The sequence below is a fragment of the Ammospiza nelsoni genome, chromosome 16 (assembly GCF_027579445.1).
Source record: "Ammospiza nelsoni isolate bAmmNel1 chromosome 16, bAmmNel1.pri, whole genome shotgun sequence".
NCBI lineage: Eukaryota > Metazoa > Chordata > Aves > Passeriformes > Passerellidae > Ammospiza > Ammospiza nelsoni.
Window position 1 is genome coordinate 4,938,258 of NC_080648.1, and position 26,879 is coordinate 4,965,136.

General features: G+C 40.2%; 1 protein-coding gene across 2 annotated transcripts in view; it reads left to right on the forward strand.

The window, feature by feature from the left end:
* Positions 1–26,879, forward strand: part of SLIT3 (slit guidance ligand 3) — a 487,770-nt gene that overhangs the window by 42,393 nt on the left and 418,498 nt on the right. For both annotated transcript variants that reach the window (XM_059483464.1, XM_059483463.1), the window contains one exon: positions 2,793–2,864. In XM_059483464.1, the coding sequence (XP_059339447.1) occupies positions 2,793–2,864 (72 nt within the window). The remainder of the gene's footprint in view (positions 1–2,792; positions 2,865–26,879) is intronic.

A 26,879-nucleotide genomic window follows, 5' to 3' on the forward strand; every position in this document is an offset into this window, starting at 1 on the left:
AAGGTTTGGAGAGTCCCATAGCTTGAAACAAGACATGGATAGACACTTGTCTTCAGGTGCTTGGTGCTACATTAATGTGCTTCATTATCAATTAGTAACATAACCCGGGATTAGAGAGCTGCAAATTGTGGTTTGTGGCAGAAATAGATGAGGATCACAAAAATTCCTCAGCTGGAGCTTCTGGAGGATGGAATCTGTGCAGGAGCACTGACCAGCAGTGCTGGGGAACTTTGAAAATCAAGTTTACATAAGTTAAAGGCAGAATTTCATTGAGTTCTTGGCCTTGATACACAAATTCAGTTTGCTTTCTACTTCAGTGTAAAAAGCATTTCATTTAATACAATATAATATTAAAAATATTAAGTACATTTAGACCCATAAAAAATGTTTAGTGCTAGTGAAGGGCAGCTCACAGTGTGAGCTCTGCAAGGGTCCTTGTGTGGATGTTACTTCATATAATGTTTGAAAGAAAGTCAGTATGGAAGTGGAGATATTAAAATTAAGAGAGTTAAAAAGGGCAGCTGAGAACTTGGTCCATTTGCTATCACAGTTAGGAGAGTGTTGGCCCATATAAATAATAGGAAATAATATAAAATGCTCAATCTTCTGGATTAATTTGATAGTAAATGAAAGAAAAACCCTTGATATTAGGCTTTTTTCCCCCTCTGGAAGTTGTAAATGTTTCACTTCTCAGTGAAATGTTTGCTAACCTGGAAATACAATTTCTTGTTACTACATATATTTTTGTGTCTGTTTGTTGTTGTGAAACCTCCTGCTCTAGAAATTTAATCTGATTTTGATTAGCTTCTTTGGTTTAGAACAATAAACATAAGCTCAGCATTTGTGAAATCCTTGCAAGTAGAGAAAAGAATAACCTTGAACATATTCCTGGGATGTTTCTTTGAGATGAGTCAGATGACTTTGGGTTGACAGTGCATAATTATGTGTACATTGTAAGATCTGAAATGATAATCAGACACAGGAATAAACATTTCACACCGTGTGTAAGAGATGTATTTCACTAGCACTCTCACATTTTGGATGATAAATAAGTTGGTTTTGTTCAGTATGTCTCAATGACTCGTGCTGGCCTTGGTGAAGGAGGATGGATGAGGAATGCTAAGCCCTGAATAAGTATTTTTCTTTCTTATATTTCATTCTGTTATTCTAAAAGATAAACATGATTAACCAAAGCAATGATTCTGATCAAGGCTAAGTAGAACATTGCCATCAACCTTGAATTAAATAAGATGGTTTACTTAAGTATGAAATTGTAAAATGTCACATGAGTGTAAGGGAAACCAGTTTCAAATCTTCCCATGTATTTTCTCAGATGCAAAACTAGCATCTCTCATATTCTTTAGAGGTTTATTTGCTGTTTTGTCCATTTATCTCATAAATGTCATTGAGTATTTGGTAGAGGCTGCAGGATGTAACTTCAGCAGATCCAAATGCTGGTTCTCATGTGGTGTGTGTAATGCACAGTGCTCGGGCTCTGGGAGCCTGCAGATGCAGCCTTTGATCTGTTCTAGGTGTCAGAAAGAGAAGTTGAAATTCCCCTCTCCTCCATCACCCCTTTGTCTCACAAGACACGTTCATATGGTGGCCATGTGAAAACTCTGCCATATGAAACCCCACAATGTTAGTTTGATCTCAGGAAAGCCTTTCAATTCCAAAAATTCTTGAATTCTGATAGTGAGATTACTCAGCATGCCAGAGAAGTGGAAAGCAGATATGAGGTGCTAAGCAGCAGAGGGTTTATAAAAGCTCCAGGAGTCTTTGGAGATCAAAACTTCAGCAGAAATGGATCTGCTATCAAAGTTAACCTGAAGGTGGATTGGGAGCAAAGGGGGCACAAAGCTCTGATATGAATTTCGAGAACAGCTCAGCTTCCCCTTTATGCAGTGGAGATTGATTGTAATTAGCTCAGGTAAACTCATTTTGCAAATAGCATTTATTAGGGCTGTGAGAGCAGGTGAGTGTGTCCATTGAAAAAGAATTGAAGAACAGGATTGTATCTTGAAGCAGAAGTTCTTGCAGATTTTGCAGGGCTGTCACACGTTTTATAGAGAGGAGGCTCATGCTTTTTATAGTTACAGGGCTGGAATAGCTTGGAATAGTTGTTTGCTAAAAACTGGCAAGTTGTCACCAGAGTAAAAACTTGTATAGTGAGTGAGTAAAAGGGACTAATGTATAAACACTAATCTGTTCTCTAAAATGTTCCTGGAAGAATCTTCAGGATTAATATTCTATTTCAAATCACCATGTAGTCATCTGGTTACCCATATGTTCATATTTTCTACAACAGTGCTCAGGTTTTCCAAGTGAAGTTTCAAGAAAATTCTTTTAAAAAAGCAATTATGTATACTACAGAAATAATAGCTAATCTGGGAATAATCTTGGTTGGTCAAGTTACTGAATTTACTGTGCCTACATTTATTGAAGAAGAATGAAAATCCAGATTCCTGCCAGTAGCTGTTCCTGAAGCAGTGTATGATTCTCAGTAGGCATCCAGAGGAAAATTTAAAAGTTATGTTTTTGTACTCATCCATATTAAAACTTTGTGGTGCCTGTCCTTGACTCCCCACCTCATGCAGGTGGGCAGGTGGTCTACAAGTGACACAGTTTGGCTCCTGTATGAATAAAATGCTCAAGGAATCCAATGGCAAATTCATAGCATGAGGTTTAATGCAATGGGAGCTTCATGTGTTTATGCATAATAGAATAAACTTCTTCAATTGGAAGATAATCTAATCTTTATTTTTTTTTTAATTCTGATTATAACTCTTTAGGCGTCTGAACAAGAATAAACTGCAAGTTCTTCCCGAGCTGCTTTTCCAGAACACACAGAAGTTAACTAGGCTGTAAGTATAACCTGATTTACTTTCCTGTGGTGTGTTTCTATTTTCTGTTCCTTATTGTGCAGATTCACATGTTTGTGTTTTGACTGCGGCGAGAGGTTTAATTTCTGTGATATTAAACTGCCACTTAGTAAGGGTTTTCTAGGGGATGTGTTATGTTTGCTTGTGTGTAGTTGTAATTTGGTAGAGCATAAATATCAGAGGGAAGAGAAACCACAGAATTTTTGTGTTCCTCATCCATTCACCAGGATGACGTCAAGGTGACTTATTTTGAATTCTCTCTGTAGAGCTACAGAAACCATAGAAAGTGTCAGTTCACATATCTGGTTCAGGCTAGATGTCCACAAAGTGCATATACTGATTTTATTTTAAAAATAAGTGCTTATACTTATTTTAAAATAATGGAGGTGGCTACAAATTCTTTAGTTTGGAAAATTATCTTTTCAAGTGAGTCAGGCTTTGCCAGATAGACCAGCAAAGTTATGGCTGCTGCTTCATCAGGCAGAAAGAGGAGAAATTATGGACAAGTAATTATTTTTTAATTTGAAATATAAAAACTGTGTTATAAAATGTTTAGATGGCATCAAGACTCACTTCAACAGCAAGAGAAAGATATAATGAACTTGACATTTGTTTTTGGTGGGAGGAGGGAGAGGGTGGTGTTAGAACAATAACTGGACGATTTTCAAAATATATTTTTTTTAAGTGTATAAAATAAAATGGATGAGCAGGTGCCTGCATAGTTACTATCAAAAAAGAGTCACCTGCCTTTCCAAAGGAGTAGTCAAAAACTGTTTGAAATAATTTTCTCATCCTGCCAAAGTTAAACTCATGATCCACACTGCCTTTTTGAAATTTGGTAAAACTGTTCTTTTAATGCTTGAGGCTGTTTATGGAAAATTAGATCCTAAGACTTGTGATTTGGTCAGTGAAATTGTGTAGTTATTACAGGGTGGCTGAAAAAATTGTCCATTTATGTGGGGTTTTTATAATTGTTTTAATGCATCTATGTGCAACCAAACTATTTAGACAGTAAATTTTTCTTCCAGTGGAAATACAAACCACATGGTGATAGTGCAGATTAATTTTGGAATCAGATGTCTTTAAAGAAGTAGGATCTTGGTTTGTGTTTAAAAGAGGCAAGGTGAAAAGTGCTGTGCAACAAGTGATATTGACATTTTGGAGAAATTCTCTAATGAACTTCTGGTGTTGTCCAAACTTGCTCATGAAAAACTGTACAAGTCACTGCCATTTTTCTGCAGATATAAAAAATATATTAAAAAATATAAGCTATAGATGTGTTTTAGTCTTAAAATCTGCTTGGAAAAATCTTTGTTGGACTTGTTTTGCAAGCTTTGTCATGGCTTTTGAATTCACTAGGATATATCTGCTGGATGGATCTGCTTGAGCTGAACAATTTGGTTGCATTTCCCAATGTTCTTTGCATGGTTTTGAAATTTTACATCTTGAAACTCCACTTGAGTATAAAGTGTGAGCTGGGACATGGTTGCAGATATCATAATCTGGTCTCTGGAAGGTGCCAGTTGTATTTATTTGTTAGAAGAGTTGCTTGATGTGGGTTGGTTGTCTAAGGACAAGATGATGCTTTCCTGAGAAAAACTTTCACAGAGTTTACCTGGATCCCTACAAATTCCATTTTAACATGTTGGAAATTGCTCTGAGTGTGGTCTCATTGTACCTGGATGTGAGGAGAGGAGCTCTCTGGTAATTTGTGGTTTCAATGGAATGCTGTGTGTGTTGATAACTTGTGTGCATCTGTCCTTGCACAAAGAACTGAAGCCAAAGTAGCTGAGGCTGTTCAGTACCACAGTGTGTTTTTCAGTAGGTCATGTAATCATGATGCATTATAGCCCTTAACAGCAAGGGCAATAATTTTGCTTTTAGAATATAAAGATTGTAATAAAGTTCCATAGAATGGAGTGATTAATCTGAAAGCTCTGTTCTGTAATGCCTCCCAACGGGTGCTGTTGGAACATTTGTCTTTATTCACTGACATCCTTTCAGTCTTGCTTACTGTTGAGCAGAGCATTAGATAGATCACTTTAACTCTGTTTGTCAGAAGAAACTCGCTTTTTCTTTTGAAGATACAAGTGTTATGTAAATACAGTGTGTATTATAAGCAAATAAATCTTAGCTCAAGTGAACAGTTACAGTTCCAAGGGTAGTTTGGTTGCGTGTTCTTCCGTCATGGGAGAAGAATGAAAAATTTGCTTCCTACTAGAATGTATAAAAATACACCCACACATATATATATGGTTGCTCTCTATTGTTTCATGCTGCTGTCTTGGTCCCACTGCTGGTAGATTCAGAGCTGTTGTTTCTCATTTCTGCCCTGCCTTGTGTGAATCCAGCAGTGCCCCTCTGCTCCCACTGCCTGAGTGCAGGGGCAGTGCTGCTGCATTCCTCCCTGCAGCTGCTCTCACCCGGCCTCTCCAGAAGAAAGCAGAGCTGAGAAAGTGATGAAAGGGCATAAAAGCAGTGAAACAAAAATCTATAAGACAGGCTGATGCAGGGGTGAGGTAGATTCTGTGGAATTTACGAGCAGTGAATTTAAATGAACATTAAAAAGTGTAGATAAGGCTGGTCTTAATTTTAATTTTCCACGGTATAGTATAGTACTTCTGCTGCCATATTTTCCAGCTCTTGACTCTGAGTTACTCAGACATTACTCTGTTATTTTCTTCTTAATAATTATAATCCTCATAAAATAGAAAGTCCACAACTGAAGTATTTTAATTTTGTAAGCTTGCTACATCTCCAACAATGCAAAATTTCCAAGAACTAAACATTTCTGTGCAGTATGCTCAGATTGTAAAATTTGGGTTTATTCATTGGACTGAAGAGCTCCTAGTCTTGTTCATGGAGGAAATAAAGATGAATTCTGTGATTCTGAAGCTGCCCTCACCAGCAGGCATGCAGGGAATGTAACAGCCCATGGCTTTGTTAATGAAGGTAGGAGCGGGACTTTTCTGTAAGATAAAGCTAAATAGAAAGATGACATTCTAAGTCTGGTGACATTCTAAGTGTGAAAATGGAGCATATTTATTATCATGGCTAAAATTTGGTGGAGATGGAGTGATGGAGCTGCTTGAACATGCAGGAATTTTGTGTGCTGGGGGGTTTCAGGGAAGACTTGTTAATGTTTCAGGAGTAGTTAAAGGCTGAAAAAGCAACTGAAGGCTTTTCTGTGTGTTCTGCCAGCCAGGCTGAAACCTGGGGCTTTACTGGAGGCACCAGCTTTGTTTCTGTAGGTTGCTATCAGCAGAATCCCTTCAGCCCTGCTGCTGCTGGCAGTCAGAATGCAGGACCTGGTTTCACGTCAATGATGTGCTTGAAAAGCTGCAGAACAAACCTGGGGGTTCTCCATGTGCACATGGCTTGGGACAGCAGTGCTGCTGCCCCTGATGTCCCCGTGTGTGTCACCAGGTCGTGCTCAGTGCAGTCCCACCGCAATCCCCTTTCTGATAACCACTGAAATGGAATTCAGAATGTTTCCCAGATTATTAACCTCAACCCTCACTTCAACTCCAGGTACCTTTGGCTTTTTTCTCTGAGCCTCTCCTGAATTCTGAGCTTCAGGATATCCTTGAATCTTTTACAGGGCTGGCTGGGCTTCGTTGTCACATCTGGTTGGTATTACCAGCAGGAACATATATAGTGAAATAAACCTAAAATGGAATGTGAGGCGTCCCACAAAGTGAGTTTCTCATAAAGCTTTGAGCCTTTTCTTCTAGAAAGAGTGGCTTTGAGACTCATGGATTTTGTTTGCTTTGGTTTAGATAAGGGTTTTAAGTTTAAGTTGGATGGTGAATGAGCCCTTGATTGGATTCTCTGGTGGAAATGTTTCTCATTGCTCTGTTGCTTTCACTGCCTAGGTTTTAAACCTTCTCAGCTGTTTTATCTGGGATAATTATCTAATAATTCAAAATGCAGGCACTTTTAATGAGAAAACTGAATCAAGGAAAAGACATTTTTAATGAATTGAGAAATAAAAGCATGAAAGATTTTTTTTTAATAGTTTCAGGTACTTACTAATATCTATCCATAAAGGAACAGGTATTTTTAATACAGGTAATGAAATGTATAGAAAAAGTATAATAAAATGAAACATGTAATTTAACAGCTATGAAACTAGGTTTTGATTCTAAGTCAATTATTTCCTTATATCCAAAACAACTTGTGAAATTTATCTGTAAAGGTTGTAAGCAAAGATTTGTGCCTGCTGGAATCCTGTTTCCTTTGTGTGCAAAGCTTGTGTGTAAAATGACTGTAGTGCATCTGCTTTTCACTAAAAAGCAAGTATTCTAGGGGTCCATGAGATACTTATTTATCTTTGGAAACAAAAGGGGGGAACAAGCTTGTTTTCTCACAAACACCCTGTCATGTAAGAATATATTTGTTTCATTGTTGAAGCCTCTATACCTCAGGCTAGCTGCTAAGTAGTCATGGGAAAGCTCCTTTGTGTGTGTGAAAAAAACCTCTTAGAAGGGCTCTAAACTCAAGTCTTGCAGTGACAATTATTGCCTCTAGCAAATTTATAGCCATGGACTATTTGGGTTGGGTCTATTTACTTTTAATGAACTGCCTTATTTGCTTCTTGACTGGGCAAACCAGGCTCTGGAAACTTAGATACTGAAACCTGACACCAAAATATCAGGATAGTGGAAGCATCCATTAGACTCTGAAATGATTTTTTTTACTTTTTGAGTGCTATCAGAATCTAGATTTTATTCCAAAAATGAGTGTTTTAGTGTGGGAGCAGAGCCCTGTGATCCTGAATGGGGACATTTTGGGTCCATGGCTGAGTGTGCCCAATACCTTTGTGTTTGAATTTTCTAGTTGTGGTATCCCAATGTTTAATCATATTCACTTACAGTTATTTCTAAGTGTTTTATCATCTTTTTTAATAATATTTCTAACTATTTTATCATATTGTTTTATCCTATTGTCCCAATGTTTTATCATCTTCATTTACAGTTATTTCTAAAGTAGGCTTAAGTAGCATGGAAACATTATAAAACAAGTTACTTGTTTTAATGAAATGACATTTTCTCTCAGTATCAGGAGCAGCCATTCAGTAATGAGCTGCTTGCTGTTAACATGGTGTCAGTATTTGCAGCACTGTGAGATTTGTCAGAGCTGGATCAGTGGGATGCTTATTTCTCCTCTAGTGGAATATTTTGAAAGTTGATTGATAGGTGGATAAAACAGTGAGTAGGTACTTGCAGCACACAACACAAATTCTGTGAGTAGCCTTAAAAAGAGGCAATGTTTGGTTTTAGCAGAGTCTCAGAATGGTGAGGCTGTGTGCTGGGCTGACCCTGGTGGGACACTGGTGCCCAAAGCTGCTCTGTCACTGCTCTTCTCAGCTGGGCAGGGAGAGAAAACAAAATGAGAGGCTTGAGGGGTGAGATCAGAGCAGGGAGAGATGCCTGACCAGTGTCTGTCACAGGCAAAGCTGACCTGGGGAATTCACTTTACTGACAGTGAAATCACAGCAGGGCAGTGTTTTATGTTTAGAAATTGCTATTTGCCATCTCCTTCCTTGACTTGTTCACTTCCTTATGTGTGCAGTGTGTGTATGTGATTTTGTGTAAGTACTTTCCTTGGATGATTCCTGGTAGGAGCAGCTGGATTTGTTTAGTTATTGCTCTAGTTAGGAAGCTGTAAATATGATGTAAATATGAAGGTGTTGTCACCTTCCCTGAGGACACTGCTGTGCTGCAGTGCCCAGGTGAGTCTGTGCCTCCTGCCTGGCACTGGGTGAGTGCAGTGTGTGTCACATTTTCCCAGTGTTTGCTTTCCTCTGGTTCCTGTGCAGCTCAGATGTTCATTGTAGCCAGGGGTTTGTTGCACATGGCTGATTTTTCCAGGATTTGCTGCTGGAAGCTCTCTGGGAAGTGTCACTGGTGACCCCTCCTGTGCAGCCCCATCCTCAGCCAGCTCAGAGCCCCAAACCACAGCTCCTGCTCAAACTCTTTCATCTTGTGGCTGTCATTAGAAGCTGTGCTTGGACAAGCAACCAGATCATACATTTTCTTAGTGTCCTCTTTATTCCTCTGTTTGTTCTCTTTCTAGAGAGAAGCTCTCCCAGATTGCTCCATTATCATTTCCCATTAAAGCAGGATGCTGACAATTCAGTTGTTGCAGGGGTTTGAGTTAGGGTGTTGCCATGACAAAAGAGCATGGGTTTGTAACAGGGTGTTTTTGTGGTTTCATCCACATCCAATAATTGTAGTTTTACTGTGTATAGATCACAGCAGCTCTTTTCAGAAGACAGTAAATAATTACAGTAAGTGTTTGCTGGTCTCTGGGGTGCACTTCTGGCTTGGGAAAGATGTGCATTAGGTCAGGGGCTTGTGCTGCAGATAGCTGGATGACATTTACACCATTTATCAAGCTGAAGTCATTGTACATCTTCTTTTGGGCTCTGCTTGTAAATAATATATTTATTTTTTATACAAGTACACACCAATTTAATTTGAAGAGTCTAAGGATCTTCTGTCTAAATTAGTGCAGAAATATAATTAAAAATATAAAATATTCTAAATTTACTATTATTTTGAGAGTAGAAAACAAGGGAAAACATGTTGAAAGCCAGAAGCCTTCCTCCTCAGGGCTGCTTTTTTTCCCCTGTGTGAAATTGGTTCTTTGAAATGATAGTGTGCAGATGTCTTGTTTCCCCTCTTAAGGGAAACAGGCACCACTGGGGAGGAAAGGGTGTTTTTGTGAAAATTGCTGCTGGGTTTTAGTGGCGTCTCCCTTCTAAGGAGGCTCCTATTGCCAACTTGTGATCAGGTCATCTTATTACAAAGCTATTTAAGGGAGTTTGTGGCAAAGGATTATACATTTCCAGAAGAAATGCCACACATGCAGATTAAGCATAAGTCTGCTTTGGAAATAAGTTGTTTTACTCTGTTAGCTGGGTAACTCCTCAGTTGCATTTCCAATGTTTTTTCCTTTGCTATTACTTCCTTTGCATTAAATGTTCCAGTGCTATGAGAATAAATTTTGAAGGGTGACATCTTTTCATTGATAAGCTCAAGAAATCAGGAGGCTCCAAATTAGTGGGATCAATTTGCCATTTAATTATTTGATAATTATTTGCTAGCTTTAGCCATGCTGCTGGGTGTCCCTTTTCCTGAATGTTGGGGTTTTCAAAGCACTCTGAGATATATTCAAGTTTCAAATCACATGGCTTGGATATAAAACATTAAAAATACTGTAACTGGTTTCTCAAAGCAATCCTGAATAGCAAAATGCTCACACCAAGAGCAGCCCTGTGAGCTCACTAAGTACAGACCATGATTTTGCATCAACAGAACACTTGTAAGTAGTTTCTGATGCTGCTTAAAATTTGCCTTATTCTTAATATCAAACAAGGAATACGGAAAAATTCAGTGTGTGCTCTCAATTAGACACCAATTCCCATCAGAGTTCATTCTTTTTGAGAACATCCTGGAGGTGCTTAGCAAAATCAGGCTTTTGTGAAAACTTCTGCAGGATCTGCTGTGGTTTGAGTGAGTCCCAGCAAGGGCAGCTGGATGGGGGCTGCATGGTCAGTCAGCCCCTGACTGAGAGCTGCACATGCTGAGGGTTCTGGGGGTGGCTCTGTGTGCTCTGCCAGCTCTGAAATGTGTCCTTATTAACTGCCTCCAGCTCCTGTCGTCAGAGTGATGAGTTTAAATGGGGGAAAAACAGTGACAGCTTCTGGTTACCAGGGCTTCCACATGACTGAGCTGTTATGTCTCAAAACACAGCAGTTGTGGGTGGGCATTATTGGCTTGCTGCTTTAGCTTAGGCTTCAGAATTTGGACTATTTATTTATTTATTTATTTATTTATTTATTTGCTTCTGTGAGCAGCAGTCCAAGTTCTGCAGCTCCTGCAGTGCTGGGTTCTGGTTCCTGGGGTTTGATTTGTGTTGGTGGCCCCTGCAGGGTGGGTTTGTCTGTGGCACTCAGGGGCTGCTTTGGAGCCTGACCGAGGATTGAGTGGCTGTGGGTTTGCAGCTGGAGATGAATTAGGTTGTATCACAGGTATATTATTACTGGGGGATTCTGATGGTTTATAGGCAGTTTCTTTTCTGGAAACTGGATAACCCTGGTAGTCTGTGCAGCTCTAAGTTTGTCAGGCTCAGATTTACTGCATTTGCTTTGTTCATGTGGCTTTTTTTGGCCTTGCCATTAGAGCTAGTCAGCAAATGTCAGCACATCACGGTGTATTTGCACTCAGTATGTTATATTATATATACTATATATATATAGCATATATATAATATTCTATATAATATATATACTCTATATATTATATAGTATATTATATATACTATCCACATTGCTGTCTGGATATTGCTTTTCTTGTTTGAAAACTTCCTTTGAATCAATTAGTTGTTATGTGAAATTTTTAACCCTTTCCCCTTTGGCTGTGCTCTGAAAAAGCTGAAAAGTGTTTTCCTGAGTGTTCAGTGCTTCAGAGCTGCTGGAGGCTGGTCCATGGTTAGAATGAGCAGTGGAAAATTCACTTGTAAATTGTCATTACTGCAACTAGGAGACAATGCAGGGTGAATATGATTGTCTTTTCCTTCTGGAGAACCGAGATTAGAATGCATTTGGCATTATTTTCACACTGAGGCAGTTTCCTCACACAAAGCAAATGTAGGAACAGATTGAACTGATGACCTGAAGTGCAGACATCTCATCTACGCAACAGGAAAAATATCATAATGATAATGTAAATATTTCTGCTGCTTTCCATAATAGACTGTCATCCTGAGGCCAAAGAGGAGTTTACATTCATCCTCTTGTAAAAGTCCTTTCAAATACTTTGGAAATATGTTGCAGATAATGAGAATTTCTTTTGGTGTGTGTGGATAGTGGAAGTAGGGGGCATGATCACTGGTGCAGAGATACTAATGAGTGTTAAATTACAAGTGCTGCATGGGAAATCTTGATTTTCATCAGTGTCTTTAAAAAGAAAAGGGCATTTCCCATCAGCAGTTTGCTGGCTGCAGCTCTCCTGGTTGTTCCATGGCAGCAGAACCCTGATTTACCTACAGACATTTATGGCCCAGTCAGAGTGCCCCATGAGTTAAGGGTTTGGTGGATAAAATGATGCAAGGCCAAATACATCCTTGTTTTAATTATCATTTGATTTTCTTCTTGAAATCTGCAGTGTGTACAAGGGGAAGCTTAAGTGAGGCTTTCTGGAGCTTTTCCATGTGTTTCACAGGGGTAACAGGCCATGCCTGTTTAAAGTATTTCAGGCACTTAAAGGTCCTGAAAATGAAAGCTGCTATTACTTTTAAATGCACTGGGTTTGCTTTTGAAATACAGTCATAAATGCTCCAGGATTTCATTTTGATTCCAGTGCCTGCAGTTGGGAGAGCTGTGGGATTGTAGCCTGGGGCTGTGTGTGCCTGTGAGAAGGGTCAGGAGCTGAACCAGGGGGTTTGATCTGGAGCCTGACACAGCCCCACGTCCTCAGAGCAGACTGCACTGTAAAACTTACAAGGGCAAAAAATATTCATGAAACAAAATTAAAATAACCCGTGCAAGTCATTAAATGTTACAGGGCTATGAGAGTAAATTGGCAAGGGTGGTTTATCATCATCTTGCTCTCATGGCTAAGGCAAGGATGTTGTACAAGGTGGGCCTTTGAGCTGATTTTATTTCTTCACTCAGTGTAACACACTGAAAACAAAAGGTCACAGCACCATGTGTTATACAAAGTTCATGAGCTGATTTTTAATGTTTCCCTTATATAATACTTTGGAACTTAGTGAGATTATTCAAATATACCCTAATTGCCACTGTTGAATGTTGAGATTTTCTACAATGAAAATGCAAATACTAGTGAGAAAATGGACTGAAGCATATTTGAAATTAAGTACCTGCATTTTGCTCTGCTCTGTTAAACTCCCTGATGGGCTGTTGCTAAAGACATCTATGAAATGTTTTCCTCAGGAAACAGCTGATATGAATTTAGTCCATTCCTATTGATCTACGAAGGAATGTTAAGTTTAATGTTTTGAATGGTTTCCATGCATGGTACAACATCAGTGCTCAGTCAACTGTGAGGGGAAAAATGCTGACAAGAAAAGCATCTGATATGAAACCAAATATTGTGCTTGTAGAGTTAGTTCCTTTTGTTGGGAGAATAATCCTGTGTCCTACCACACAGCCACAGGAACAGACCTGCCTGTAAGTTCTGATAATCATCAGAATCAGATGAAAAATCAGTCAGCCCTGCCTCACTGTCCTTGCTGGGACTGAAGAGGGCTGCTGAGTGCCCTGGGACATACAGTCTCTGAGCCCCAAACTGATTTCTTTACAACAAGCATATGTACAAAGTGACTGTATCTTCAAAAGCACTGGATGGAATATTTGCTTTTTCACCTTTTCATCTTCACTACCCTGCTCTCCTTTCTCCCAGTAACTCCTTGATTAACCCCATACCTTAGAATCCCTCACTAGGAGCAGAGCTGATGGTTGTTGTGCTGGGTTTTTCACTAGGACCTTTTCTGCAGAAGTAGCAGCCTTTGCAGTGCCTTGGTGTCATCTGATCCCAGAACTTGCTGGTCTGCAGGAGGTTTTTCTCTTAAACACCTTCCCTTCCTTGGCTCCTGCTGTAGGAAGGGCTGCACTGCAAACACCACCCTGGGACAGTGCCTGCCACTGCAATAAACCCCAAATCCGTGTCCTTTGCTGGGTTTGTGGGGAGGACACGATGGCACACCCCAGTGTGAGCCAGGGATCTCAGTGAGGCTCTTCTGGTGCTGCCATGGGGTGGGAAATGCCCAGCTGTGCTCCAGAGTGTCCCTGCCTCTGACAGGAGCTCACACTGCTAAGGTGGGCTGCTCACTTTGGGCTCCCAAGGCAACATTTGTGGGGTATTTTGATAAAGTGTAATTTACATGCATCAGTAATTGCAGGCTCCAGAGGGACCATGGTTATTTTTTTCCTGACAGGACAGAAAACAAATTTCCCATAAGCCTGGGGAGTGCAACATGCCACTTGCCCCAGTTGGTGGTGAACTTCAAAGGAAAACAATGTTTCCTTTTTACTGCCCTTGGGTTTTGCACTATTTTATCTCCAAAACTGGCATTTCAATTGCTTGAAGGGAATTATTTTCCTTCGCTGCTTGTTACTCTATTTTTCCCAAATGGCATTGCTGGTTTTTAAAAATGAGGACCACCTCACTCTCATGCAGCTGGAGCTTATTCCAACTCCTCTTTAATGAGGTAAACCCATTTCATTGTGTTTAAATAAGCACATGAACAAAGGGCCAGTTGCTGGGCTGGCCTGTGGATAGCTGTGGCTTACAGCAGGCCATGTGTCGGGTGTCAAACTTGGCAAAAATATCAGCTAGGCTGTTTTTCACTTTGTACTCAAGGTTTGTAAATAAATACAGCTCTATGGAAAGTGTAAATGATATACCTTTAAAAGTTGAGACTTCTGTATTACCAGTCTGTTTTTTTCACCTCTGTAAATTCACTGGAGAGAGTCGATGCTTTCTAAAGAATGAAATGAAAGGGGGAAAAGGATTCCCCTCTTCCTTTAGGGCACATTGAACATGCCATGGAATATGGAAAAGTGAGGATTTGTCACTCTGGCTTGACTCTGTAGCCTTGCCCTGAAAATGAGGAGGGAATTCAGTGAGCAGAGACTTTCTGAGGCATTTCTGTGTGTGTGCCCCAGTGTTTGTCAGACTGGCAGCAAGAATTCCAGAGTGAGCTACACTCTGGGCTTTCAGCCTGGCCTCTCCCTTGTGTACAGTGACCTAAAAGATTAACACAGTTAAAAACTGAGGGGAAGCAATTTTTATGTATGAAAATGTCCAGTATTCATAAAGAAACAAGCTCTGGCAGCTCCCAGTGAATATTCAGAGGGTTGCTGGGGATGCCGCTGTGCTGAATGGCCCGTGATAATGCTTCTGTGTAACTTTAAACTGCACTTTTTAAATTATGCAGTGCTTAGATACTTCACTTAAGTAAATTTCCACAATTGACTTCATCTGCACAGGTTGGGGGGCATTAGTTGAAGAAATAATCAGTGGCTTGTCTTGGATCAGCAGTCACTGGGTTGTCAGGAGTTTTTTCCCCACTAATGTGCCTGCTTGTTAGGGTTTTCATATTTAGCATTATGTTAGCCAACCCATTTGTTTCTTTCTCTTGTAGAAGGAGATTTTTCTGGTCTTTTTGCCAGAAATATAAGAATATATATATACAACACAATATAAGAAAGAATGGAGCATATTAACCTCATCGGCATTTAACTGGCTGTGTTGTGAGTGGAAAGTTGAACCATATGACCACAGAGGTCCCCTACAACCTGAAGGATTCTGTGGTTAAATATGTTATTTTCAGTATTTAATGCTTGGGCTTGGAAGCTTTTAGCTGGTTCAAGGTTTGGCAGGTACTGTGGATGGGATACCAGACTATGGAGTTTTTCTTTTTTTGTCCCTCTTCTATTCAGAATGAAAGATTAAATGTAGCAGACAGGATTTTTGTGGGTGCTGGAAGAGCCTGTGCCTAAGAGGTGCAAGGCTGTGCTCATCATCAGGATGTTGGAGTAGGAGATGTTGGTTTTCAACTCCCACAACCCTGGAAAGCCATCAGGAGCCAGAACTGATGAACTGCTGCTGAGGAAAGGAAATTTTAGCTGTGTCCCACCCTAAATTGTGCTGTTTGAATCTACTTTTAATGTTGACTTTGGTGTCCTTTTCAGAGGTAGGATGTGCCTTACTGCTCAGTGTTTTTTAATTTTATCTTCTTGCATCTTATTGTGGGAGGAACTTATTCTCTTAGTCCCTTTTGTGAATGTGTCTGGTTTCTGCTTTGCTTAGAGCCAGCCTGTAAAAGCAGAGTGGCTGTGCTGGGGCCATTGTGTAACACAGGCAAAGAGATTCTGTTTGAAAATCGGATAAAAAAGAAAAAGGGAGGATAGTGGAAATGGCTCCTGTACTCAGGGTTTTCCTTCCCAAGATCCTGTGAGATGGACTTGGCATGGATGGAGAATCCAGGTTTTCCTACAGGAGGAGGGATTTCAGGACTGGCTGCTCTGTGTTCACATCCAGGGGTAAAATCTGGCAGAAGGGCACGTTGGGCTCAACCTCCCATTATCTGAGAACATGGCCTTTGAATTTAAATGTTATTAACTTAGTTTCAGGTTGCAGCTACAGGAAAAGGTTGGGTCTCTTTCTCATCTTAATCTGATGATCTTGATTTAATTTTTGAATTTATTTCCAAACAGTCTCTAAGGTAATGTTACTACAACATCAGCAATCTATTTAAATTACAGAAAAATCCCAACTATTTTTAAAAAAAGTGGTTAAATGGAAATGATCTCTGAGTGTCCACTGGGTTATGCTGAATTTCAGGCATTTTTTAAGCTGCTGCAGCACTGTGCCCATGCCACAAATGGGGTTTGTGTGTGAAGATTCAAATGGTCCCAACCAATCATTTCATGATTTTGCAACTTGTGGTGAAGCTCCAGCTAAGAAAAATACAACACCAATTCTTGCATGATGATACTGGTGATACTTCCCTCTGACAATGAAAGGAAGGATTTCTTAAAAGTGTCTTCAGGAAGGCTCAACTTGACTCATTTATTTAAGTTACTGAATTACAAACTGTTACTTAAATGTGTAAACCAAAAGGGTTTTTTCAAGTAGTGGGGTTTTTTTTCCCCCCCAAAAGTGGGGGGTTTTTTTGTGAGTTTTTCTGGCAGCCATCTGTATACAAAATATTAAAACAAAAATTCCAAAATCTCACATTTGTGTTATGCAGATTAATTAGTTTGGAGTTCTTGGCTATTTGGCCAAAGGAATGATTTATGCTGTGGAGACTGCCATGCCAGGGACAGGTAATATGTGAAGTAACTGTTAAATATGTGGATGAGACAAGTACTTCAATTCTAGGAAGATTTATTTTTGAAGAAAAAATGAGATATTTAAAATGTTTTTCTGATTAATTTTATTTCTGTAATAAAAGACAAATTCAGTTTGTGAGTTGATTAGAACCATATAATATTATTTAGTGTTTCCTCATTTTATATTTTCACAGACTAAAGACAGACATCACCTCATAGTCCTGCATCTTAAATAATTCCAGATAGCATAATTATCTTTAATTACTTAATTATTAAATTATTCTCTACTTTGTCATTCTGAAAGGGTTGCAAATAATTGAGTACACACTTCACACAGTAACTTCTCATGAGCCCATACATCCCACTCCTTACCATGTAGTGATGGTGCTTATTGAGACTAGCACATTATTGATTAACATTTCATAGGGTTATGCACTTTATAATTCCTATGAGAAAATGCAGAAATTACAGTTGCTGTGCAGTGCTCTTATTCCTTTGAATTACCCCAAGGCACCTGAGTATTTGAATGAAAGGATGGATAATGTGGGTTTTTTTTGCTTATTGTCAACTATCATCCCTTGCTAAAACACATTTAGAGATTTTTATGGGACTTATGGCTCTTTTCTGCAGAATTTTGTGTAGGTGTGAAAAGCTTGGTAGTATTTATTTCACTTGTAAAAATATTAGAGCACAGAAGAGTGATCCGTGTACTGAGAGAGGAGCCAGAACTGGCATCTGCCAGCCTGGAGGAGGATTTGGTGGCAGTTTTGTGGCACTTTGGGTTTTTCCAGGCTAAGTCATGGCCAGAGGAGCTGGGTGGGGATTCCTGATCCGGGTCCTGGTCCTGCAGTGGTCAGGGTGAGTTATCCCAGGCCTGCCCATCTCCTGCAGCTCTGCAAGCACACATTGCTGAACGGCCTGAAATCACAACTGGCACCAGAGGCCATCATTATAAGCCCCTGGGAAGAAATGCAGTCCTTTTGAACTTCTGCTGGCTGTTGAAACAAACCCCACCCAACCAAAAAAACCTAAAATCAGACAATTAAAAGAAAAAATACAGCTCTGTCTTATGTTTTTGCACAGCAGAGTGCATGTTCTATGAACCACAGATATATATGTATACAAATATAAAGTTACAGAGAGTCAGGAGAGCAGCTGGGGCTTAAATTCTGCATTCTTGGTGTTTCTGGTTGTGTCTCTTTGCACTGAACTTGCTCAGGTGTGTGCAGAGTCCCTCTCCTGGAAATCTGACGTTGTTCTGCTCAGCATTTCAAACTGTGTTAGAGAATAAAAATCCTGCATGGAAGAACATTGCTTCAGGGACTGTAAGTTGAGTGTGTGAAATGATTTTTTTAAAAGTCCTGCCAGAAAATATTAATTATTAAATAATAAGGCAAAAAAAATACCTGTTAAGGGCAAGGAATTTTGGAATGTGGTGGGCAAGACTCGGTGTCCTGATTGGATTTTCAGTTGTTGAATTAAGTGTATTATTTAAACAGCTTGGATTCATGAGGATTGGATGGCGTTCTGAATTAAGTGACTTTGTGTGGGTTAGTTTACTGTTAGACAGCACTGGTGTTAAGAGCTGGTGATTTATTTTATTGTAGGTAGCCAAGCATCTTTGTGTGCTGGTCGTTCCACATACACATACATTTTACTCACCCTCTTGGTAGGTACTTTTTTCCATCCCTGCTCTTGCATATGTTGTGCTGCTGCTGAGTTGCTCTTGGAAACAATTTCTTAGTATGGACATTGGGACTGTTCTTCAGGGAAATGCAGTGCTTAATAAAAACAGCATGTAATGCAACAGCCCAAATGATTACCAATGTGCACACTATTATGTATTCCATAAAAGTGTTACTACAGTAATGCTGCTCTTTGCCTTCAGCCTGTTGTACTATTGGCATATTATATAAATAGCCAGCTCTTGAGATACTTGGGAATTTTTGAACGAAAGCTTTTGTAGATTTAAAAATCGCTGGGTTTGGATTTTAATGGGAATATTGGGAAAACCAGACACTACTTGAACTGTCTGAGGCCATTACAGAATAAGTAAATTCTAAAAAGACTGCATTGTGATCGTTCCTGTTCCTGAAGCAGTGATGTTTTTTCAGCAGTTGTAAATCAATGATTAAATAGTCTCTTGGTATAGAGCAGGGACACAAAGGGTTCAGCTGTGCCTTGCCTTGAAAAGTGATGGAATTTTTTGGTTAAACACAATGAACTTGAAATGGTGAAATCTGAGTGATCTAAGTAATTTTGTTGCAATTTTCTTCAACACTTACAATGCCCAATTTTTGTGGCATAATAGAAGGACACAGATCAGAAATTGAGTTATGGCTCCTGACAAAATGGTTCCTGATATTAATAGAAAGGAATAAAATAAATTGGAGCCGTTTTTATGAACCATTGAAGAGAATATGTGATGGTGAGCCTGCAACAGCAGCCAGGCTGGAACAGAAACAGGCCTTGAGTTTATGAGCTTGAGATAAATATTTAAAAATGCCATTTCACTATGTGCAGGGTGCATTTCTCACATTTAAGTTTGGTTTCCTGTTAAAGTGTGTGTCAGATAAGAGCACCTGCTACTGCTGCTGGTGGCAGGTCTGGAAGCCCCGAGGTGGCCAGGGAATGGCTCCAGGGAATGGCAGCCAGGAGGCAGAAAATGGTTTAAATGGTTTCAGTCTGGGCTGGGTGGTGAGGCTGAGAGGGCCAGTTTAGGAGAATTTCAGCTATGTCATGGGAAATGGCCACAGCCAGACTTGTGATTAGCAGCAGAGAGCAAATCCTCTGGGTCATTGCCAGGGTTCAGGAGGGCAAAACACTGCTGGGCTATCAAATTGTTGCCATACTTTGTTTAAAGAAGGAAGGGAGGGGAAATATAAGTGGGGAAAAAGAAAAACAACCTAACAAAGAAGCAGATGATTTTGTTGGGTGTCAAATGTGCCATCATTTTAGTGCTGCTGACATGGACATCCTGAGGACAGACAAGGGCTGGACCAAGTGCATTCAAATATTGAAGGTGTTGAGGAAATCTGAAAAGTTAATAGCTACTCATTTGTTTGGGATTTTTCTCTTTGGATTAAAAGAATCTTCTCATAAATTGCACTGATTTTTTTTCTTCTTATAAAATCTACCTGCATTAAGGGTGTTTATATATTACTGATCCCAAAATGACTTAAAGCTGATTTTTCTGTATCTTAAATGCAAAGATATCATGTGGCATATTGAGGGAGTATGAAAAAGTATTTTATCCTTTTTTTTAACAAATGACGACAGTATATTCTGAAAGGACACTAATTAGAGCCAAAAGCAAAGTGGGCAACTGCAAGTACTCTCAGTATACTGAAATCCATTGGTTTTTTCTGGTGTGAGGCAAGCTGTTGTAAATACCTGCTGTATTGGTCAGACCTGCTGAGTGTGATTTGTGAGGGCACTCAAGCAGGAGTTTCCTGGTTCTGGGAGCTTGCAGCTTTCCAAGCTAAACCTCTTTATTCATTCACCTCAGGTGAGTAAACAGAGCTGTTTTGTTTTGCCCTTCTGTGGTTGCTCCCCAAACCACAGGGCCAGGGCTCTTGATCAGCTCTTGGGCCAGAGAGTGGAGGAGCTTGTGCCACCTGAGACAGGTGGTGCTGACCACAGGCAAACCCTTTTGTCACTCTGATTGTTTAAGATTTTCTAAGCCTTCTGATGTTTATGTTCTTGTAGCAAACTTTCTCACACACTTTCTGTAAATAACTTATTGTTTTGTATTCTTTTCTGGAGGAAGAGAAATTTGATGGACTGTTGGTTTGTCCAGTGTCATTGGAGAGGTGGCACTGTCATCCTCCACTCTACTGTCACTTTTGGAAATCTATAAATGTTGGAGTCAGAAAATAAAAAGTTCCTTGTTTTACCTTGGGAAGGGCAGTGAGTCTGTGTTGAGTTGTTCCGTGTCCTATAGTGACACCCTTTCATTTTGTGCTCACCCCATCTGTGCAGCACTCCAAGGAGCCTGTGGATCAGGCCTTACATAGTGCCCCAATTTACTTTCTGATCTCTGGGCTTTTATTTATTTCTTGTTCCCTCACAATTCTAATGACATTTCTAGTTGATCTTTCTGATTTTTCATTTCTTTACACGTTTCACCTTTCAGTAAATACAACCCCACATTCTTTTGAGTAACAGAAAACTTACGCTAAAAGCGAGTCCCTGCAATTTACATGTCAGTAATTATATTTTGCTGTATTAATCTGATTGTTTGAATTAATCCATCCAGCCTATTTCTTCAGTAAATGCGGAACACTTACAGGTTAGTGTTTCAAGAATAACACTGTAAACGAGCAGAGCTTTGCAGACTTCTATGCCAAGCGCTGTCTAGGTGGAGAGTTCTTTCCCACACAGAGCTGTTCTTCCCCCACTCCTTGCAGCAGAGGGAATCAGAAGCATCACCCATGACTCATGGCACAGAGCTTGATATCTGCTGTGGAAGCTTGGGATTGTGTCTGCCTTGGCCCCACATGTAAATGTGGGACTGTTTGCTGATCTGTTCAGTGTTTATATGGATGGAGGACAGCATTCTAAGTCTTCATGGTGATAACACTGATGCATTTGGGTTGCCTAAAACCCAAACCTAAGAAGGTGTAAGTAGTATCTATAAAGTATCCAGTGTGAATCAGGGCTGATTTTGGTACATTTCTTTGCAATGTTAGCAGTTGAATGTCAGCAGTCAAGTAGGCTCTTGTTAGTGCTTGAGATTGATGGGTTGTCTCTTAAAAAAACCTCAGTTTCCTAAATGAGAATTCATTCACTCAGAAGCAGTAGCCAGGTTCTTCCCAGAAAGAAAGCTGTTCACTTGAGGTGACTTCTGAGTCTGGTTTGGCCTGAGACTTTGGGCTTTAGGTGTGTTTGATTCCCAAAGGATAAATGGAATGGATAAGCACAAAGTGTGTGTCTGTTCTGCGCTGTCACCAGTGGCTCCACTGAAGACTCTGTTTGCACAGAGGGACATGCAGGGCCTCAAAGGCAGCTCTGAGGAAATCCCAAACTCTTAGCACAGGGATTAAGAGGTCACCAAAGAACCTCTGGGCACATAATCCTGGTGGCAGAGGCTGAGGCAGGGCTATGCTGTGGTGCTGGGTGTGTTCCAGTGCAACCAGTGAGAAAATGTTCCTGCTGCTTTTGGTAAATTTGGGGATGAAATGGAGGAACAGGTATGAAATGTGAACTCTGTTTGCACAGTGACATGCAGGGCCTCAAAGGTAATTCTGAGGAAATTCCAACCTCTTAGTTGAGGGATTGAGAGGTCACCAAAGAACCTCTGGCACATAATCCTGGAGTCACAGGCTGAGGCAGTGCTGGGCATGTTCCATTGCGACCAGTGACAAAATATTACTGGTGCTCTTCACAAATTTGGGGATGACGTGGAGGCAGGAACAGGTATGAATTGTGGGACAGTGCTCAAAGGATGGAGAGGTAACAGAGCTACCTAGAAACATATAGGAATTTCTCAAAGTTTTCAGCGTTCTTAAAACCAGATGAAAGCCTAAAAATGCCCAGATCTGTGGAAGAGATTTGCAGTGTGAGTGCAGGAATACCACAATGATTGACACAGTCACTTTGAAGTATGTTTTTAATTATGTTGTTTTCATGTAGTGCTGCGTGTGAAATGTTTTGATCTCACATAGGAGGAAGAGTTAGGTCTGTAACAACCTCATGAATGCTGTGAGAGTGCTGTGCAGTGTGTTCCTGTGCCTGGAGAAACTGGCATCTTGTTCCCTGTCATCAGCTCAAGATGCGAAAAGGAAATGTACAACTGCTGAAAGTTGTGCAAAGAATCTGCTGAGGAATCTTCTGTCTTTGAAGATCTCCATATGGGAGGTATTCATGCATGTTTTGAAGATGACTTGGTTCTTGGGATTCCTGAAGGTATTAGGGAGGAATGAGTGCAGCAGGCTTGTGTTTGGCAGCAGTTTAACAGCACAAACCAAATCACAAATGCATAAATATGGTAAGTTATTGCCTCTGTCAAAGCTGAGCACAGTTAGAAAGCTCTGTCCAGCTGTGATCTGTGTGGTCTGGCTCCTGGCAGTCAGCATTCTGAAGTGTAGAAGTTAATGTTCCAGAAACTTATCTGCAAGGAGCTGTCTGAGCTCCTGATGGGCAAGGTTTGTGTTGTCAGAGATCAGATCGTGTTGTTCTGATAGCAAACCATCCATCTTGTTCCTGTTTGCTGCCTTGTTCAAGTCAGGATAATTTCCAGATTAATGTGCCTTCCAAGCACTGAGAGTGCTGAGCTTCAGTTGCTGGAGGGAAAGGTAAGCTCAAGGAGTTATTTGATGAGAAAATACATGGCTTGAAAATCATGAAAAGTTTCTAAAGGGAGAATGTGAAAGAGTAACTGGAGTTCAGAGAGAGACTATAAATTGCACCTTGAATGGAATTCCATGCTGGGCTCAGAACTAGACCTATAGAAAACAGATTGTGTACCCCTTAAAGGTAAGAAAAATCTGCTTCTGTTTCAATACAGTCTTTTCCCCCTGTATGCACCTTGCTGAATTTGTAGTTGCACCCTGCAGCATCTCCCCATTGCTCAGCTCTGTCCTCCAGATTCCTCCTGCAAACCCTTCTGGTTGATGGCAAACTGATCCCAAATAGCCACAGTTTTTAATCAATTCTGGAAACATGTAGAGCTGCATGATGCTGTTTATGGCCCACCTCCATATCAAACTTGATTAAGGTAATTAATTTTCAATAGCAGTTGCTGCAAATCCCAGGAAATACTTTATTTTTGTGGCTTTGAGGATATTCTCTGAGAACAGACGCAGTGTGTGGCAAAATGAGAGATTCCTTCCCTCTCCTGCACGATAAAGGGAAAACAAGGACATTAAAAAGAAAGGCCAGAATCAGCTTCCATTCTGAGGCAGGTGGAGCAGGGCTGTTGGGTGACCATGGAAAAAAGCTCCACAATTGTGAGAGTGGGTGATTTTCATTGGGCCAATCAACCCCTTAGTCGGGGAATTGTGGTTTTGTAAACAGGATGCACTAGATTTACTTTTTGAACACTTATTTATTTTAATATTACTTCAAGCTCTTCCAGCCTCATCTTGATTTCCTTGGGGCTGGTTTGTTGCTGGGGTTTTCTTTGCACCTCACATCCCTATTTGGATTTCTGTGTAGGTTTTCTGTATTTCTTCTGAAATAAAGTCCCTGAGGATGCCAGGTGAGAGCTGCTCTCCAAGTAACAACCAGGAGAAAGGGGGAGAGCTGGTGATAAAGGACAAATTGGGTTCTGTGTGTGGGTGGTATCTAAAAGCATTTGCCCAGACTTTTATATCATGAGCTGCAAGTCAGTTGTGTGCATTTCCAGTGACTTTATTCTGAATTAAGGTGAGCTGGTAGACATGCAGATTTAGAGCTTAAATGGTTCTTAGTTACAGTGCTTCTGGTGAAGTTCTGCTGTTTTGCCACAAAGCAGATGGAGCTTTACTAAGGTGTTTCATAAAAATTCTGGGGATGGCTTTGATAGACAAATCAGGAGGAGAATTTAGCAATCAGATGGCTCTAAGCTGTCCCAGGAAATTCTGAGCAGAATTCTCTCTCTCTGGTGATTAAATAAATCTCCTTAGAGTAGGGACTGTGAATGTTGGATTCAGAGAAGAGTCTGCTGCTTCTGTAGCCATGAGACATAATTGAATGTAGTGTTTAATTCACAAGGATGTTTTCTGAGTGATATTTGGGCCACAGGAAGAGAACCAGGCTGTACTAATCCAGGTGTGAATTTTTTGAGGATAAATTTGAATTTTTGTTTGATGTTGAGCATTAACATCAGCTAGGCTGGGTCTAGTAGTGGAGTGCACTTATGGGTTTAGTCTTGTATTCAGATTATTACTTGTATTCAGTAAATGTCTTGTAAGCAGAAAATTTACTCCACAGCTTGACCATCTCTGCTTTTCCTGAGAAAAGCCAAGGTTAGCCAAGATCTTAATTTCAAGCTGTGGAAACCTTTTGGCCTCCTTTGTATAAAATGATTGAGTTTGTCAATTCCTTGTAACTTTGGTTTGGTTTTGGTTTTTTTTTCCCTCATTTGACTTCTCACTAGCAAAGATTGTCTCACAAGCCTATGTGTCTCAGTAAATGTTGTGTGAAATTAGAGTTCTGTAAGCTCATGGTTTTCTTTGTCCATTCCAGTGTGTATGGGTGATGGGAATGAGCTGTGTTGATGCTGTTCCTCAGTCTGCACTGGGAAATCCTGCCAAGCAGAGCTGTTGTGGCAAATGAGAAAATATTTGTCAGTAGGTGTAAAATCAGAGATAAGTTGACTTGAAATACTGGTTCAAGTGTGGGGAAGAATCTTTGGGAACACATGAGGAGTTTGGAGGGGAGTGACAGGGAGGAGGAGAGGTTTTGTGTAGAGCCTCCCTTGCTGGGTGGGGTTGTGGGGAGACTCCATGCAGGTGGTTAGGGAGAATTTGTGGAGCATTTCCATCTTGAGTTCTGGCTCCTCTTGGTGGTGGTTGCAGGGTTTAGAGGTAGGATTTTCCTCTGAATACATGGTATTCCTTCAGTGGTACATGGTATTTCTTCAGCTCCACAACCTGAGAGTGGAATGAGGTGGTGACTGCTCAGTGGGGACTGCCTGGAGCTGTCAGCATTCCTGGAGGTGGAAGTTCTCCTGGAGTCTTGCAAGAACATTAAACATTGATCTTTTCAAAATCATCAATAGATGTGCATTTGTTTTAGCAGGCTGATCAAAGCATTAACCTCTATGGCTTTAGAAATTTAAATTAACTTTAGCATCTTTTTAAAACTGCAACACTAAAATGAAGAATCACTTCTATAGTGTTAGAAGTGTTAGAATATTGATTAATGGTTTAAACCTAAACTGCTTTTGGAAATGTTCTCCAATATAAATGTGAAAATGGGAAAATATTTAGGTGATAAAAAAGTGCTGTTCTCCCATGGAGCCTGTTCTGCCTGTTAAGGTGTAAGCTGTAAGAATTTGTCTTTCAGAAATAAGAAATTCATCTGTCCTCACAACTGGGTGTACAAGTCTTATCTCTGCTATTTCCATTGTGAGTGTTGTTTAGCCTAACTTTGACTTGGTTGTAATATTTATTTACTATTTGTTTTCTGATGTTAAGTTGGACTCTTGATGTGAAATGTACAATGGCTGTACCATAGAAATGCAAAACCACAGGTGTAGTTACCATGGCATCTCTCTTCTGGGTCAGGCAGTGTGCAAATTTTACTTTGCTCCTTCATTTGTAAGTAATATAAGGCCAGATAAACCTAACATTTTCCTTCATATACCTTAATGTAAATTTATTTTCCCTTGTCTATTTTATGAAATTTACAGCCTATTTATCGATCTGTATCAAACAGATTCTATATACAAGTGCTGCTAGATTTTTTCCCCATTTATTTTTTAAATTGTAATTTCATCTGATAGTAGGTAATCACTGCATTTTTAGATACAGTCTGTATGTTAAAAATAACCCTCTTAGCTTGCTGTAAAAAGAGATTATGCAGAGAAATAGAAAAGTAAATATAAACTTAAAAAGGAGATGAGATTACATCTCTGACTTATCCTTAGGCATTTTAGGAGGAGGCCTGCTCATCAGCTTCACTTCAGAGTGGATTTTTGCTATTAGTGAACTTGTGATGCAGAAAGCTTCAGTCAGTCTTTAAATAGAAAAGAGTGCACAGCTGTTTGGGTTTTTTTTCTCATCCTAAAAAGGCAGACAGACTTGAAAGCCCATTTCTGCAGCTTCTCCCTTGTTTGCAGAATTATCAGAGGGAGAGATAAGATAATTTTGTCCGTGCCCCTTATCAGTGACCCTCCCTCAGCTGATCTGCCCCCTGTAAGAGCTGTCAGACGATTTTCCTGCTGCAATTAGAAGGGGAAGTATTGAGTACAAGCACAGTCACAAAACACTGCTGCAGGTGCCTGGGGCAGGGAATTCTTGCCTGTGCTGCCCCAGCCATCTAAGCTGAGTGAGCTTGTCCTGCTCAGTGATGAACAAACCCATCTGTACAGAAAAGCAGCTGCTGTTCCAAGGCTGAGGTTGGTGTAAAGTGGTGGAACTCAGGGTGGTTCAGGTGGAGAAGGGTGGCAAGTTAATGGCCATTCCTCAGAGGTGAGGAGG